Source organism: Jaculus jaculus, chromosome 8 (genome assembly GCF_020740685.1).
Source record: "Jaculus jaculus isolate mJacJac1 chromosome 8, mJacJac1.mat.Y.cur, whole genome shotgun sequence".
NCBI classification, from domain to species: Eukaryota; Metazoa; Chordata; class Mammalia; order Rodentia; family Dipodidae; genus Jaculus; species Jaculus jaculus.
In genome coordinates this window covers 8,186,803-8,201,000 of record NC_059109.1, presented here as the reverse complement: position 1 = coordinate 8,201,000, position 14,198 = coordinate 8,186,803, and the positions used below count along the sequence as shown (strand labels likewise).

At 48.1% G+C, this 14,198-nt stretch overlaps 1 protein-coding gene across 2 annotated transcripts in view; it reads right to left on the bottom strand.

Moving 5' to 3' along the window:
* Nucleotides 1–4,514, bottom strand: part of Daam2 (dishevelled associated activator of morphogenesis 2) — a 69,159-nt gene extending 64,645 nt beyond the window's left edge. For both annotated transcript variants that reach the window (XM_045155983.1, XM_004649525.3), the window contains exon 1: nt 4,294–4,514. In XM_045155983.1, the coding sequence (XP_045011918.1) occupies nt 4,294–4,461 (168 nt within the window). In that variant the 5' untranslated portion in view covers nt 4,462–4,514. The remainder of the gene's footprint in view (nt 1–4,293) is intronic.
* Nucleotides 4,515–14,198: the final 9,684 nt, after the last annotated feature.

Sequence of the window (14,198 nt, the reverse complement as noted above, 5' to 3'; positions counted from 1 at the left end):
TTCCTTATTGCATAGTTGGTAAGCAATTGCAAGACTCATCAAAAACATGGTTCACAGGGCATAAAAACATGGTGTGCTCGTTGAATTAGTAGTGAGAGTTTGTGTGTGAGTGTTTGTGTGTGTGTGTGTGTGTGTGTGTGTGTGTGTGTGGTGTTGCCACAGATTGATCTCAGGGCCTATACATACATGCTAGGCAAGCCTCTAGCACTGAGCTACAACCCCAGGCCCAATAGTGAGACTGGAAAAATCCAAAGCAAAATTCACTTTAAGACCCCAAGGCATGATTATTACTAACATTTATATTTTCAAGTATGATAAACAGCCGTGGTGATATCTACGGGAGATAAAAGGGTCTTAAAAATCTCCACACTTATAATCTTGGCTCTGTGCTCCTATCTTAGGGAAAATATTTAAGGCTTTCCTTCCCCCAGGCCAGAAATATTAACTAGAAATATAATATAAGCAACATATATTTTTAGATGTCCTAGTCACATTAAAAAATTTAGGATAAGCTGTGGGAGAAGTTCATTCAAATATTACATTTTGCCATAACTAATACACATAAATTGCGATAATTTCAACAAGTAATAGATGTAAAAAAAAATAATCAGTAAGATATTTTACAGTCTTTTTTCCTTACTTTTTGTGGACAGAGTCTCATATAGACCAGGTAGCCTGGACTTCACTGTGGAGCCAAGGATGACCCTGAATTCCTGATTCTCCATCTCCTGAGAGATGGGTGAGCTCACAAGCTCATTTTTTTCCCCAAACTATGTCTTTAAAATCCCATGTGCATTTTATACTCAGTTCAGACTGGCCAGCAGCCCCAGGCAGCCAGTGGACAGTACAGCCAGTGGACAGATATTTGAAATAACAGCCCTCAGTTTACCTGTCTTGGAGACTAAACATTTCTACATATTTAATTCCGAAGCAAAGATTCTTTCATAGAACGTTCCTCTACACATCTTAGGAATGTCATTGGACAAAATTCCCACACCCTTGTTTGAGGTTTCTTTTCCTTAATCAGAATTTTTTTTTTTTAATTTTATTTATTTATTTATTTGAGAGTGACAGACACAGAGAGAAAGACAGATAGAGGGAGAGAGAGAATGGACGCGCCAAGGCTTCCAGCCTCTGCAAACGAACTCCAGACGCGTGCGCCCCCTTGTGCATTTGGCTAACGTGGGACCTGGAGAACCGAGCCTCGAACCGGGGTCCTTAGGCTTCACAGGCAAGCGCTTAACCGCTAAGCCATCTCTCCAGCCCCTTAATCAGAATTTTAAAAAACATTTTATTTATCTATTTAAGAGAGACAGACAGACAGACAGATTAAATAATTAGATAGGGAGATAGAGAGAGAGAATGGGTGTGCCAGGTCCTCTAGCCACTGCAAACGAACTCCAGACGCATGTGCCACTGTGAACATCTGCCTTACGTGGGACGTAGAGGATTGAACCTGGGTCCTTAGGCTTTGCAGGAAAGCACCTTAACCACTAAGCCATCTTCCCAGCCTTGTAATCAGAATTTTTTTTTTTTTGATGAGTTTGATACCCCTCATCTTTTGCAGCCCAAATCTCTTCAACCCTCTTGCTTTTCTCACAGTTAGTTCTACCTGGGTGGCCCTCCCTAACCCTGCCTGAGGAGGGAGGCTCCTGTCTAATTCCTATGGCTAAAGATGGGCTCAGACAGCAAAACCTTTCATTACCTTCCCAGGTTGGAACAATCTCTTTCCCGAACTACACAGCAGTTACATTCAACTTGACATGCTGTTTATTATACTCTCGTCTCTGACAGCCAACAGCCTTCACGTCTACATCCATGAGCGTGTTTCTGATTTTGCTCAGCCCAGGCACATGGGGTTTTGCTGAGCCCCCTCCTGATTCAGTGAAGGATGGGACACCATGCCCGTACATGCAGCCTCACTCTCAGACACCCCTTTTGCCTCACTCTATGTTACTTTTTTTTTTTTTTTTCGAAGTAGGGTCTCACTTTAGCTCAGGCTGACCTGGAATTCACTGTCTAGTCTCAGGGTGGCCTTGAACTCACGGCGATCCTCCTAACACCGACTCCCGAGTGCTGGGATTATTTGGGGGGGGGCGGTCTCTTGACGTGGCTTCTATTTCATATTTCACCTTCACACGGCAAAGTCTCTTTGGGGTGCCACCCTGCATCCTTTTCTCCCTTCCCTCCGTGCCTTCCCCTGTGCCTCAGGTACCTTTCTCACTGCCATGATCAAGGGCAGTCCATCAGTGTGCTGGGCACATCGCAACCGCAGTCAGAAACCAGAGCAATGGGCACCAGTGTCCCAGTTCACCTTCCCCTGTGTGTACGCTTGAGGACCCCCTGCACATGGGATGCCTTCCACTCACACTGAAGGTGGGTCTTCCCACCTCAATTCATCCAGTCTAGAAAAGTTCTGAGATGAGCCATCACACCCTAGGTGAAAGCCACTCGCTCATTTCCAAGGACTCGCCTCTCTTGCACCCACCCTCACCTGCCCGTGCTCCCAGCCCGCCCGGTTCCCGAGTTCCAGACCAAGGGGCTCCAGCTTCCTCTGGCCCCTGTCCACTTGGATGTCTCTCAGGTCGTTCACATGTTCACGTCCTTTTGCTCTGGGCCAGTCACTGTGCAAAATGCCTCACGGTTTGTGGATGTCTTTGATAGTTTGCAACCACGCCTTTTATGGATGAGGGAGCGTGCACAGAGGGGCCACGGGGAATTGACTATCTCATCCCCGCTTCCTGAACCCCGGGGCGTTCTAGGAGAGCCTGCCTCATCCAGGGCCCAATGCCCACCAGAAACTTGGGTGGTCCTTACTCATACTCACTCATCCATCTTCCCGAGTCCCAGTGTCTTTCCTCAGAAATCACCTTTGAACCCACCCATTTCCCCTCCATACATGCTGACACCTCAGTCTAAGCGGCCATTCTCCCTACAATACCCTACAGAGAACAGGAGCGGAGGTATTTTTTTAATATTTGAATCAGAGCCCCAGGCTCTTTCCTCAACCTAGTTCAAGCTTCTTCTACCCATGGTCCTTTGCTTCTTGCCCACCCATCCTTGTCTCCCTATGACACCCTCCTGAGATCAACCCAGATCCATCCTGCAGTAGAAGGTCCAGAATGGCCTTTTCGTCTAGCACATTGGGTCACCTCAAAGGCTCTGGTAGTTTTCTGTTGCCCTGGGGAGTAAGCCCCCGATCTTTAGCTACTATGGTCTTTATTGTGCCCCCCACCATCACAGGACCAGCTCTTCTTTGGCCCACAACTGTCACCTATGCTGTTTCTTCCTGAAGGGACCCTCCATAACCATCCTGAATTCCCATGCTCTTAGCTAATCTCACATTGCTTTTTTAAAAAATTATTTTATTAAGCCAGGCATGGTGGCACACGCCTTTAATCCCAGCCCTCGGGAGGCAGAGGTAGGAGGATCGCCATGAGTTCGAGGCCACCCTGACACTACAGAGTTAATTCCAGGTCAGCCTGGACCAGAGTGAGACCCTACCTCAGAAAACCAAAAAAAAAAAAAAAAAAAAAAATTATTTTATTCATTTGTTTAAGAGAGAGAGGGGGCTGGAGAGATGGATTAGCGGTTAAGGCACATGCCTGCAAAGCCTAAGGACCCAGGTTTGATTATCCAGGCCCCATGTAAGCCAGATGCACATGGTGGCGCATGCATCTGGAGTTCATTTGCAGCGCCTAGAGGCCTTATCATGCCCATTCTCTCTCTCTCTCTAATAAATAAATAAAAATAGATCTTAAAAGAGAGAGAGAGAAAGAGGCAGATAGAGAAGAGACAATGGGTATGCCAGGGCCTCTAGCCACCTGTGTATCTGGCTCATGTGGGTACTGGGGAATTGAACCTGGGTTCTTAGGCTTCACAGGCAAGTGCCTTTAACCGCTAAGCCATCTCTCCAGGCCCCTCACTTTGCTTTTGGGTTTCAGTGGAAAGGTTTCTGCTTCAAAAGCCATTATCACTTGCCTATCTAAAGAAGCCATGCCCCTGTCTAGACATGCCCACGGCCCCCAGAATCTGCTATCACTCACTATATTGTCAGTGTACTCCGTGATCCATGGATGTCCCATTGCGGAGGCAAAACCCTGCCTGGCACGTCATCCAAATTGCTAGGACCCCTATAGGGTCCAGAACTTGACATTTCTCATGTTATCTACCAACCCAAGCAGAGTTTTGAGATGCGGGGACCCCGGCCCCAGCCCTCTGTCCCTCTCTGCTTGTCCACACACCCACATCCCCACAAGCAAGCCCCTCCCGCCCCCCTCCCCTGCCACTGACCACCAGCTCGGCGAAGCGGATGTTGAGCTCCTCCGCATTCGGGATGGGGCTGGAGAACTCCATGTACTGCAGAGGGCGGTTGTCCCGGAGGTCAATCTCGGGGAGGTCACTGCCCCCAAAGCAGCACAGGAAGCCCAGGCCATGGTGGCTCCTCTTGCGGGGTGCCATGGTCGTGGTAAGCGGGGACGGTCAGCAGGCGGGCGTTCTAGGTCCTCATTGCACTGTGAGCCAGAGAACACAGACAGAGGGCGGTCAGGGGGAGAGCTGAGAGATGGAACCCCAGGAAAGGGAACAGGGGGTGCCCATTGAGAAGGTATTAAATACAACAAGGGGAAGACAGTCAGGCCTGTCATTCAGACCAGAGGACTTTGCTCTGGCCAGAGACTAGAACTGGTGGGTACCCAACAGTTGGGTGGTGGTTGGAACAGAAAAGGTGCCACTGGGGAAGCCTTGCATAGCGGTGACCAGCCTGAGGAGGAACACCGTCCCCACCATGGTCACCACATCGCCACTAGTTTGCTTATATGTGACCATACACACACAGGCCTCCTGAGGACAGAACCACCTTCAACAAATGATTCCTAAATGTGCTTCCAGCAACCTGGGTGGGTGCAGTGGGCAAACCATTGTTCACACATCTACGTTTGCCCAGACGGATTCTCCCTACCTGTACATATAGATCTTATTCTGGACATAAGTATAGGATTCTTTTAATTTCTTGTCCTAAGCCTATGTGTGTGCATGCGTGTATGTGTATGTGTGTTTGTGGTGGACACATCTGTGCATATGGGTGGGTCTATACGTATGTGTGTGCATGTATATATGGAGGCCAGAGGTCAATGTTGGGTGTCTTCTTCAATTACTCTCTTATTTTTTTAATGCCTATTTATTTATTTATTTGTAAGCAGAGAGCAAGGGGACAGGGAGAGAGATTGAGAATGGGCAAGCCAGGGACTTTAGCCACTGCAGATGAACTCCAGATGAGCGCACCACTTTGTGCATCTGGATTTATTTGGGTCTTGAGGAATCAAACCCAGGTCATTAGGCTTTGCAAGTAAGCACCTTAACCGTTGAACCATCTCTCCAGGCCTCCACCTTATTTTTGGAGTTTCTCGCACTGAGCATGGTGAAGCTGGAATAGCTGGCCAGCAAGCCCCAGGGACCCTCCTGTCTCTGTCTCCCAGTATTATGCCTACAGGCACATGCTGCTGCACCTGGCTTTTACATGAGTGCTGGAGATCCAAACTCACCTCCTCATGCTTATTCAGTGAGCACTTAATGAACAAGATGATCTTCCCAGCCCCAGCTTCTCTCTTCTTTTAATAATTTTTTTTTATTTATTTGAGAGGGAGAGAGAGAATGGGCACGCCAGGGCCTCCAGCCACTGCAAACAAACTCCAGATGCATGCGCCTCCTTGTGCATCTGGCTTACATGGGTCCTGGGGAATAGAACCTGGGTCCTTTAGTTTTGTAGGCAAGTGCCTTAATCACTAAGCCATCTCTCTAGACCTCCCCCCACCAGCTTCTTCTTTTAACCCCTACTGGATATTATTGGCTTTTGGGGTGGGGAGTAGTCAATATATCTGATGTATATCCATCTCTCCTGGATTTGGATCACTGGCCTCCATAGTTGAAAATGTTGGCTACAACAACCACTTACACCCCAAAGACAGAGCCACTTCATCACTAGTTGAGGGTGTCATCCTCCTGCCCACTCTGCACCCACATAATTCTTCATTCCCACCCCTCTTTCCTATGAAGGCAACATGAAGAGTTACTCCATAGCCATAGAAATAAGAGACACAGAGTCCAAGGCATTCCTTTGGACCAAGCTCTACAGTCCTATGGAGAAATAAACATGATAAGCATAGCATGCCATTCCTAGAAAACTTAGGATAGTTCTAGAAAACAGTGCTTTACTTTCCAGCTCCCAACAATCTAGATAAAACAGAGTAATCTTATCTTGCCTCTCTTGTCTTGTCTCTCATATAACTCATGGTTCTTTTTTTTGTGGCACTTCTTTCATCTTTCTTTAGGAGTCTTTTGATAGGCTTTTGAAAAGGCCAAGGCCAGCCTCAAATAAAAACATATTCTAAGGGGGCCTGTATCACTGGGTGGTTAAACACGGGGTCTTCTCATTCATATTGGAGAGTTCTTGAGGACAGGGGCTATGGCTCCAGCCTCTTTGGTGGGCCCACCCCAATTCTGTAGCTAATAAAAAGATTGTGCTTTTTAGTAGGAGTCCAATGCAGTTCTCGGTCAACTTGGAAGTGACTTGTGCTCATAGAAAAGGAAGAAAAAGAGTTCTTCTTAACCAGTTAGGAAATACTGATCAAAATCTCTGGCTACAGGCAGTTGCTAAGCAATGAGAACTGTTTGCAAGGAACAAGAGACTGGTGATGGGGAAGCAGCTGGGAGGATAAGAGCAATCCTGAGGCAGAGTTCCAGTGACATAAAATGATCAGGGAGGGATGTCAGCTGACAGCGTGTGGGGGAGGGAGCAGAGCCCTGGTATCTGGCTGATTCTTGGGCTTTGTGGAGCATCGACCTGCAGGAAGACAGGGATGGCGGGAGTGGCCATGGAGGACGCACAACAGATCCCATTTCACCTGACTTCTATGTGCAGAGGCAACTGGCAATCAAGACTGCTTTGGGGGCTGGAGAGATGGTTCAGCAGTTAAGGCACTTGCCTGCAAAGCCTAAGGACCCAGGTTCAGTTCCACAGGACCCATGTAAGCCAGATGCACAAGGTGACACATGAGTCTGGAGTTCGTTTGCAGTGGCTGGAGGCCCTGCTGTGCCCATTTCCCCCCACCCCCTCTCTCTTGCTTTCTCTCAAAAAATAAATCAATATTTCAAGGCCACCCTGAGATGACAGAGTTAATTCCAGGTCAGCCTGGACCAGAGTGAGACCCTACCTCAAAAAAACAATAAATAAATACATACATACATAAATAAATAAATAAATAAAAAATAGGACTGGAGAGGAGAGATGGCTTGGAAATTAAGACACATGCCTGCGAAACCTAAGGACCCATGTTCGATTCTCCAGGTCTCACATAAGCCAGACACAAGGTGATGCAAGCATGCAAGGTTACATATGTACACAAGGTGGGCTCATGTGTCTGGAGTTTGATTACAGTGGCTAGAAGCCTTGGAATGCCAATTCTCTCTCTCTCTCTCTGTCTCTCTCTCTCTCTCTCTCTCTCTCTCACACACACACACACACACACACACACACACATACATGAAAAGGCCAGTCTGTTGGGCTTGCCTCAAAAATCAATCAATAAATCAATCAATTATTTTTTAAAAAGACTGAGTTGGGTAGGGAACAGAGCATGCAAGGAAGCATCCATGTACTAGGGTAATGATTGGCTGGGCAGCAGGATGGGCTGTAGGAAGGAAGTGCTGATGGCTAGAAGGATACGTGATCTTCTCTTCCCACACTCACGCCTGAGCTGCCTCTGCCCTCAGCCTCCCTGGCTCTTCAGCTCCTAAAGCAATACCTTGCCAGGAGGACTCAGGGCCAGGCTTGGTTAGTATCCATGATGATTCATCTGTGATTGTCAACTTGACTGGATTTAGAATCACCATGGAAACAAACATGTGGTCACGTCTATGAGGGATGTTCTAGACAAGATTAGTTGAGGGGGGAAGACCCATCCTGACTGTGGGTTACAGCACCCCATGGGCTGGGTTTCCGCCCCCCCTCACTCCCTGCTAATGTGATGATATGATGCTGGCTGGCTGCTCTTGCCAGGTTCTCCCCTCTAATGATGAAACTTCTCTTAAAAACTATAATCTAAAAATAAGCCCTCTCCTTCCTTTAAGCTGTTTCTGGTTGGGTGTTTTGCCCCATCAATGAGATAATAATGGATGCTGTATCTTTATGATACCTGTTATCAGATGCAGTATTTCCTTCAAGTGTGAGGAGTGAGGTACAGGAGTGGTCCAGTGAGGGGAACGTAGACACAGACCCTCCAGCCAGGAAGCACTGCCCCCCAAGAGAGGGGCCCTGTGCACTTTGGGTATGTTGGGGGGAGGCACCTGTATGACAGATTCAAAGGAGAAATATCCTATCTGAGGGCATAATGTCTTGAGACAGGTGGGATTCAAACCTAGAATTCAGGCTGGGGAGATGGCTCAGTGGGCAAAATGCTTGACACGTAACCACAAGGACTTGAATTCAGATGCCTGGCACCTACATAAACTGCTCAGTGTGCTGGTAATCCCAGAGTTAGAGAAGCAGGGACAGGAGGGTCCTGAGGGCTTATAGGGTAGGTAGTCGGGTCAAAGCAGGGAGCTCCAGGTTCAGTGAAAGACCCTATCTAAAAAGAGTGAGGTAGAGAGTAGAGAAAGACCCTCAGGGTCAACCTCTGACCTCCATAGGCATGTGCACACATATACACTCTTACACACACATACTCACACATATCCAAACATATACACATCAAAAAACACAACAACTAGGACTCCATCATCTGGCTGTGGTCTGGTTGTGACACCACCATGTCAATGTTATTTCCCCATTTTGTACTCACAGACCCCTTCCCACCCCTCCACATAACCTCTGTCCACTACGAAAAGACCACCTGCTATGGCTTGAGATAGAAATACCTCCACAAGTTCAAAGGCCCCTAGTCCAGGAAAGGCTGATGGAGCTTTCCAAGGCTGCCTGCCTCTCTGTCAGCAAGACAGTAGGAACCTCTTCCGTCTTCCAAGCCCAGGTTTCCCAGCTCCCTCCTGGCTTGGGAGAGTAGAGGCTGGAAGTGAGGCAGCCTGGGCTTTCTTCACCTCTTGACCGCTGGACCAGAGAATGCCCCGTAGCCTTTCGGAGCCCCCGGCTCCTGCTCCCTGAAACGGATCGAATCACGGCATCTTCCTTGTTGAGTTTCCACGCACAGAAGTAAAGAGCCCACAGTACCTGGGTGCTCACTAGGTGGAGGCCAACATAGCCACTGGGCTGCGTCCTCAGCGTCTCCAGCGGTGAGATTGGCCCTGCCCAGAGCAGCAGCCCCTTAAACAGGCCCGTGGGCCTGCTAAGTCCTCACCTTGTAGGAATTAACGGCCAGGAATAAGACTCCTTTACAGGGGCTTGGGATATAGATCAGCCAGGAAAGTACCTGCCTCACATGCATGGGGACCTAAGTTCAACCACCAGAACCCATGTAAACAAGCGTTGAACCCTAGTGCTGTGGAGACAGGCAAGGAGGATAGCTGGGGTTCACCAGCCAGCCAGTCTAGCCTACTTCGCCAGCTCTAGGCCAATGAGAGATCTTGTCTCCAAAAAGAAAATGGGGGTGGGGACTGAAGCACAACACCTGAGGTTGCCCCTGGGGGCTCAAACAAACACGCACACCCAAAACGCATACACTTACACGTACATGACCATACACACCCAAAACGCATACACTTACACGTACATGACCATACACACACATACACACACACACACACATGCCTTTAGGATCTGAGAAAGTGAAAAGAAGGAGTTGATCTTTGTCCTGGGCTCTGAAAAAGTGATAGAAGTATGAGGCAACGGATATGCCAATTATCCTAATTTGGTCATTACCAACATAGATGTAAGACATCACCTTCGTACTCCAAAAGTAAATAATCGTGTGCTGGTCAAAAATAAATCACAACCACGCAAGGGGAAATGGCTCAGTCAAGTAAAGGGCTTGCCATGGAACTGTGAGGAAATGAGTTCAGATCCTCAGCACCCAGGCATGGGAGGTCATACCTACAATCCCAGCCCTGGAGAGACAGAGGTAGGAAGCTAGCGAGCTAGTCTAGCCGATTAGGTGGGTTCAGCAATTCAGTGAGAGGTAGAGGAGCTGGAGAGACAGCTTAGCAGTTAAGGCTCTTGCCTGCAAAGCCAAAGGACCTTGGTTCGATTCCCCCAGAACCCACATAAGCCAGATGCCCAAGGTGGCACATGCATCTGGAGTTCATTTGAGGCCGCTGGAGGCCCTGATGCACCCATTCTTTCTCTCCTCTCTGTCTCTCTCTTTCAAATAAATAAGAAATAAAATAAAAATAAGGTGGAGAGTGATTAAGGAAGACACTCAACAATGACATCTGCCCCCACACACACATTGGCATGCACACACATATATGTCCAAGTGCTTATGAACATGCATGTACACATGCATGGACACCAAATACACGCATAGACATGCAAAAATAAATAAATAATGAAACACAGAAAGGCAAAGAAAGAAAGTAATTCTAATGGCAGGCCCTGAACAGAGATTGGGAAAGCGAGGTAGCCAGAGAAGTTCCCTCCCACGAAGGCCCCTTTAAAAAGAGGAGCTGTGGCGCTTTCTATCTGGGTGAAGAATTTAGAAGCAACAGAGGACAACAGGACACAAGGACGGAATGGAATTCAGCTGAACTTGAACTCAGGCCAGAAGGACTGAACCTGCCCCTGGCATGACCCATGTTTCTCTCCATGGAAATTTCCCCAGTGCTGACAGCCCCCTGCCCTCCCTATCTTGTCCTTCCTTCCTCACCCCCGCTTCCTGTGGGGACAAGGTCTTCTCACGACTGGCAGACCCTAACCACAAGCCCCCTGCCTATGACATGGAGCCATGGAGTCAACACCACCTGTGAGCTGCAAAGTCCCCATGAAGGGTCTCCCCCAGAAGTCACCCTCACGGTCACAGCTTCCCCACTGGAGGCTGGGCAAGTCCCAGCTCCGTCACTACCGTAGTGGGCCAGGGACCATGGCGTCCATCTCTCTCTGAGGCATGTCCAATGCCTGCATTCTATTAAAGACTTCGAAGGAGTCTACCAGCCCTGACCTTTCCCACTGCCTGGCTCAACCCCCTTTTCCCCAAAGGGATCCCGAGCAACTCCCCTCAGCTTCCTCCGAACACTTCCCCCACATTCCATCCAAGCCAGGCAGGAAGGACTTCCTATTGCTAAATATCACTCCACCGCCCCCCCACCACCACCACATTTTGTCTGCAAAGATGAAAATCCTAACCCTGACCTCTGAGCCCTGACCACCATGCACTCCACACAGCACAGTTTGCACGTTAGGACTTCCGAAGCCACAGTCGGCTGGTGCTCATTGCTTGGTTGTCATTACAGGCACAGTGACGTCCCCGCTCAGACAGGGCTGTGTGCGAGGCACTGGATACCCTACCGTGCATCCCCATGATGATCTGAGGTGGATGGCTTCCTTTCAGAGAAATGATGACGGGGCTCTGGAGATGGCTCTGTGAATAAAGTGCTTGCCACACAAGCATTGGGACCTGTGTTTAGGTGCCAGCAACCCACGTGAAAGCCAGGCATGGCAGGACTTGTTCGTCATGCCAGGGCTGGGAGGACACAGGAGGATGCCCGGGACTCGCTGGCTTGCTAGTTTTGTTGAAACACTGAGTTCTAGGTTCAGTGAAAGATCCTTTCTCAACCAGCCAGGCCAAATATGCCAACTGGCGCAAAAGTGGCACATCTGTTATGGAGGAAACCAACCGCTATCTAATTGGACTGGTGGCCTGCTCCATGGGAGGGAATACATCCCTGATACTGAAAACCTACAACAGGGGTAGTCATGAGCCCTAGGGGTATAACATCTACTGCTGTCTGGCTAAATGTATATACTATGCTCACCAAACTGCCCAGTAAGCACTTCTCTTAATGTTCATACCCTTATATTAATGCTACTCTCACTTTTGGTTAGAGAAGCTTATCTTTTCAGATGGTGGTGACCACTGGGATGATTTTAAAGGCACCATAGTGCTGAGAAGAAGTGATAGAGGAGTGCTCAGCACTGAGACATCTCTATCACACCCTCCAAGGCTGAAGGTCCATTGTGTGAGAGGTGGTGGAAAGAATGCAGGAGACAAAGGAAGGTTAGGACCGCTTACTCTTCTAGACACAAAATGACCTGGATATCCACGACCTCACAGTGCCTGGCACTACCTACACAAGACCATAGGAGAAAAAGATCATGACATCAAAAATAAAAAACTGATTGAGAAGGGGTGGGGTGTGATGGAGAGTGGAGTTGAGAAGGGAGACATGGTGGCGAAGAAGGAATTATCATGGCTTATTGTCTATAATTATGGGAACTGTAAATAAAAAAATTAAAAGAGGGCTGGACAGTGGTCCAGTGGTTAAGGCACTTGCCTGCAAAGTCTAAGGACCTGGATTCGACTCCCCAGCACCCACATAAAGCCCGATGCACAGTTCTGCATGCATCTGGAGTTCATTTGCAGCAGTTTGAGGCCCTGGAGCTCCCATTCTCCTCTCCCTCCCTCCTTCTCTCTACCTCTCTCTTCTCTCCATCTCTCTCTGCTTGCAAATAAATAAATCAGGAGATATTTTTAAGTTAAACAATAAGGTGGTTTTCGTAGAGAACCTTCTCTTTTCAGATGGCAGTGACCTTGGGATGACTCAGAAGGCATCATGGTGCTGGAAAGAAGTGACAGGAGTGCTCAGCACTGAAATATCTCTGTCACACCTTCCAAGGCTCAGGGTCCATTGCGGAAGAGGTGGTGGAAAGAATGTAAGAGCCAAAGGAAGGGTAGGACTTTTTACAATGTGCTCCTCCAGTCACAAAATGGCCTGGATATCCATGACCTCACAGTGCCTGACACTACCTACACAAGACCATCATAAGAGGAGGAAAAGATCATGACATCAAAATAAATGAGAGACTGATTGAGAGGGGGAGGGGATATGATGGAGAATGGAGTTTCATAGGGGAAATGGGGAGAGGGAGGGCATTATCATGGGATATTGTTTACAATCATGGAAGTTGTTAATAAAATAAATCAAGAAAAATGGAAAAAAATAAGGTGAGGAGTGATTGAGGAAGGCACCTAACATTGACCTCTGACCTCCATGTGCACGTAAACCCACCCACATATGAACATGCATACATACTTGTGTGTTCACCCCACACACCCATGCATACGCAAAAAATGAGAAATGATTAAGGAAAGGGAGAACAACAGTGTGGTTCAGAGAAGTTCATCGCCTTGTACAAGGTCACACAGCTCGTTGGCAGTACAGCGACGCTTCAGTCCTGGTACAAACTTGACAGCTGGAAACCATTAAGCCACAGGGCATCTGTCCAATATGCTAAGTTGGGATTAATTGAGAATTTTTTCCAGTGTCGTACAGATGTGGAGTCAATAACTCATGCTCCTGTGTTTCCTATGAGCTGGTCCAGGTGTTCTTGTGGTGTTCTGTGATCTAGTTGACTTTATGACATGGGTATTACTATTATTATGCCCCTGGTAGTTGGTGTTATTAAGACTATAGGAGCTTGGCATGGCCAGGGCAAAAATACTCAACTCCACACCCAGCTAGGACTCAACAAGTTAGCATTCGGGCTCCATGTCCAGTGCTCTTGTCATAGAACCAGAGCTGACTCGTGTGCACACTTCAGTTCTTAAAGGCCAATGCCATAGCTTTGGGACATCCACATAGCCTTCTCTGAGTCCCCATCCCTGGTCTAGGGCTAGGTATCTCTGTCTTTCCTTGGCCATATTCTCAGAGCCTACTAGAAGCCAGGTGTGGAGACAATCATTTCCTACACTGTTTCACTGATGTCCCCAAATTCTTTTTTTTAAATATTTTGTTTTTATTTATTTGACAGAGAAAGAGGGAGGGAGGGAGAGAGCGAAAGAAAGGGAGAGAGAGAGGGAGAATGGGCACACCAGGGCTTCCAGCCACTGCAAATGAACTCCAGACGTGTGCGCCCCTTGTGCATCTGGCTACCGTGGGTCCTGGGGTATTGAACCTGGGTCCTTTGACTTTGCAGGCAAACGCCTCAACTGCTAAGCCATTCTTCCAGCCCTTGTTTTTTGCATGTGTGTGAGTGCACATGTGTGAATGTTGGTGTGCATGTGTATGTGTGTAGAGGCCAGAGGTCATGGTCAAGT